The 3,558-nt window shown below is 43.0% G+C and overlaps 1 protein-coding gene across 1 annotated transcript in view; it reads right to left on the bottom strand.

Moving 5' to 3' along the window:
- Window positions 1–121: 121 nt before the first annotated feature.
- The window catches only part of LOC113205731 (septin-1), a 4,613-nt gene continuing 1,176 nt past the window's right edge, over window positions 122–3,558 (bottom strand). Inside the window, exons 3-8 of the mRNA XM_026421461.2 lie at window positions 2,751–2,874; window positions 2,536–2,670; window positions 2,066–2,270; window positions 1,816–1,976; window positions 1,627–1,728; window positions 122–1,541 (exon numbers count right to left, since the gene is read on the bottom strand). Coding sequence (XP_026277246.1) covers window positions 1,415–1,541; window positions 1,627–1,728; window positions 1,816–1,976; window positions 2,066–2,270; window positions 2,536–2,670; window positions 2,751–2,874 — 854 coding nt within the window. The 3' untranslated portion in view covers window positions 122–1,414. The remainder of the gene's footprint in view (window positions 1,542–1,626; window positions 1,729–1,815; window positions 1,977–2,065; window positions 2,271–2,535; window positions 2,671–2,750; window positions 2,875–3,558) is intronic.

Genomic DNA, 3,558 nt, shown 5'->3' with positions numbered 1-3,558 from the left:
CATAGATAGGGGTATATAAAACAAACCAACACATAAATCTCATTGGCAGGGTATGAACCAACAATAAACTACAAGCGCGAATATAATAAAAATGATAACACATATGAGTCCTTAGGATCTGAAAACAAATCACCCAAGTTGTTAAGTTCCTAAGGATCATTTGGTAAGGCTTGCACTACAACAGAAACAAAGAGACTACAGCACAACACTTTAACATAAAAATTTCACAGCGGAGATTACAAATACATGATATGAATGCACAAGAAAGGTGATGGTGACGTTTGATGAGAAGAATATCACCATTAACAGAGCTCAGACTCCGAACCACCATGGACTGTATAACTCTCAATATCGATTTAACATGAAATCCACTACCTATCTAAACAATGTCCTACAAAGGTCTTTACTTTCCTCTAATTAGACGATTACTGACGTATCCAACTAGAACACAGGATAAAAATTGTAACAACAAAATTGTATACATTTCAATGACTTGCCAAAAAAATAAAAAAATACCTAGCTAAAAGAGATATTTGTAACTTTTAAAACAATAGAAATTAAATGAAAAAAAGCTTGGCACATCACTGCAAGAAAAGGTATGAACTCAAAATCGACAGTTTTAAAAATTTAACAGATCAGAACTTTTTGTACTAGATATCTAAAAAATCTTCTTTGAGCATGTGATTGTCAAGAGATTCACAATTTTATCAGACCTTTAGGATTACAACCATGGATTCATTACAACAATCTTTACTTAAAAAGTTCTTCCTAAGTCAATCTAAAAACACAACACACAATCTTAAATTTTTCTCATTACTAATACAACCCCACTTAAAAGTATGCCAAATCTCCATTCATTACCTATCAAAGTCAGCAACCAACTGCTACCATTTGGTTTGAAAAACATCATTCCCGTCACAAAATTTTTTAAAAAGGAAATTCCCACTGTTTTAATAATACTTGTGTCACAACCTGAATTCAAATTTGGCTTGGCACAACACAAATTACAACGGATCAAAAAATTACATTCTTTAACAAAGAATAGCAAAAATTTGGTCCAGAATTACAAACCTTCAGAATCCATAATGGCCTTGTGGGCTTTTTTTACCCTGTGATATAGTCGCAAAATCTACAGAATTTAAATTACAAAACAAAATAGGAGTGTTTTACTTTTAAATAGAAATCATCAGTAAGATCCAATCCACTCCTTATCAAGCCATTCTCCATCCTTACAAATTCATGCCTCATCAAACAAGATACGGAAAGTTTACAGCATGGTTTCGGTTGGCCGGCGATGTTGGCTCAACTCTTTGCACCAAGCGCACGCACACCACGGCCAGGCTCCACTGCAAATGACTGAGTTAGAAAAGTGACGCCTAGCAGAGTCCAGAGTGACGTGGTGCGCGAGTTTATTCTATGGTTGCTGCTGCAACATTTGTGCTTGCATCTTTGCAAGCATTTCTTGCATGCGTTTAAGTTCAGCTTCTTTTTCCTGTAGGATGCGGTCTTTTTCTGCAGGAATGATAGCACCATCCATGGAGCTACAAAAGAGAGACCAGGAAATTATTGAAAAAAGTGGAAGCATTTTCAAGAAAATGTACAAGTCAACTAAGGGTTAAAACTTACGGAACTTTCTTTGGCATGGGAGCACCTTTGGCAAGGCGTTCAGATCTATAATTTTCATAGTGTACTTCTTGAGTCACTTCTTGTAAGTCTTGCATGTGTGTGCTGAAAATAATAAAGACCGTGGCATAAAGACTTGTGACAAACTTAAATATTTCCACAATTAATATTTTGTTTACAAAGGAAACCTACATAAGCATGGTCCTTAATTTGATGAAATCACAGTGGTCTGGATTTTCAACTTCCACTACACCCCATGGATACAGGCGACCGCGGACTTTGCGGCCACGAACCTCAAGCATAGCATTTGCCCCACAGACAGCAAAAGGAACAGCTTCTTTCAGTTGACGAACCTGGTTTGCAAAGTATGATCATAACTGAGCAACAGGACACAATTAAAACTAAATGAAGAAATCAAACACTTAAAACATAGATGACTGACCTGTTCTTTGTAATCCTCATCTTCATCACTATCACAATCTGGAAGAGGATAGATCTTAATCTCATTCTTTTCAATTTCCTCCATTACCCTTTTCTTTAAACGAAGCATTTCCTTCTTAGTCAGAACATCAGCTTTGGCAATTACAGGAACTATGTTCACTTTATTGTGAAGCTGTTTCATGAATTGGATATCCAGTGGTTTTAATCTAGGAAAAAAAAGGCAATTGGATTTAAAATAACATCTCTTGAGAACATTGCTATACAATCAAACTTCTGTACCAGGTGGCTGACAAACCCCGCGCACTTTGGTATACAGTGCCGCATGCAGGAGTGCGGGCAGGTTGCCTACTCGCTCCGCCCGTAAGGCGCCGTGGTCAACGACGATAAGCAAACCCGCCCTCCTGAATGCGGTAGAGTATAACTACAAAAGTGCTCAGGGTAAATCAGGCACTCGATATAATCAGGCCTTACCCATGACCAAATGGAGATATAAAGTAGAAGCAGCAATGAATGCGATTGTCAACAATGTTACGCCGATTCAAACCACTCTCATCGCGGAGGAAACGTTCAAACTGATCATCGATGTACTGAATAATTGCACGGAAACTGGAAATTAAAATTTCATGAAATTAATGAGAAACTGGAACCAATCCAACGCAGTACTATTGACAGTTTGCCACACTCACCAGTCTGTGTTATCGATGGCATCTCCGAACCCAGGGGTGTCAACTACAGTCAGTCGCAACTTTACACCACGCTCTTCAATCTCAACGGTCGACGCGTCCAGCTTTACGGTCTGAGTTGCTTTTTCTGCAAGGGAGAGAATTTGAATGTATTGAGGAGAGAGAGAGAAAGATATATTGGTAGAGGCTGGTGCTGGTGGCATTTGTGGGGAATTCCGGAGGAGTTCCACGAGAGGGGGAGGGGCGGGAGGCGCAAGGGGTCTGCCCCTGAACACGTCACGAATGGTGCAGTGCAGGTGCACAGATCAGATTGGTGAGGGCAGGCGCGGCGGGCGGCGGGGCGCTGCTCCGAGCTCTCTGATACTATTCCTAAACAACCGTAAACAACCCGCCGCCACTCGCCTGAGCGCGCGGCCTGGGCTGGCGGCTAGGGGGCACGGGGGCGCACACGCACACTCGCACAGCTTGCACGGTGCGCGGGCCGCGCGTCGGCCTTGGGCCCCTCGGGCGGTCACAGCCCCCGCGGCGGGCGTGGCCCGGGCCCAATCCAGTCCGGTAAACACCAGCATGGGATGAGGAGTGTTCAGATCTCTTGCCATCTTGCCACATATAGACGCGACTTGAGAGCCATGTATACCTCAGAAGCGCCGCTGCACGATTGGGCCGAGGGAGAGTGGGGCTCAATACGACAAACCCTCCGGCCGCCCGCACCCAGCTGACGGTAACGGGACGGCGTGCTTCCGTCGTACCCACATGGCCCTACCGTACACCTGTAACGCCCACCGCGGGTACCGCAATCCCATTTCGGAAG

Source organism: Frankliniella occidentalis, unplaced genomic scaffold (genome assembly GCF_000697945.3).
Source record: "Frankliniella occidentalis isolate FOCC.00 unplaced genomic scaffold, Focc_3.1 Scaffold53, whole genome shotgun sequence".
NCBI lineage: Eukaryota > Metazoa > Arthropoda > Insecta > Thysanoptera > Thripidae > Frankliniella > Frankliniella occidentalis.
The sequence above is the reverse complement of the archived record's forward strand: the minus strand, read 5'-3'. Positions and strand labels throughout refer to the sequence as shown.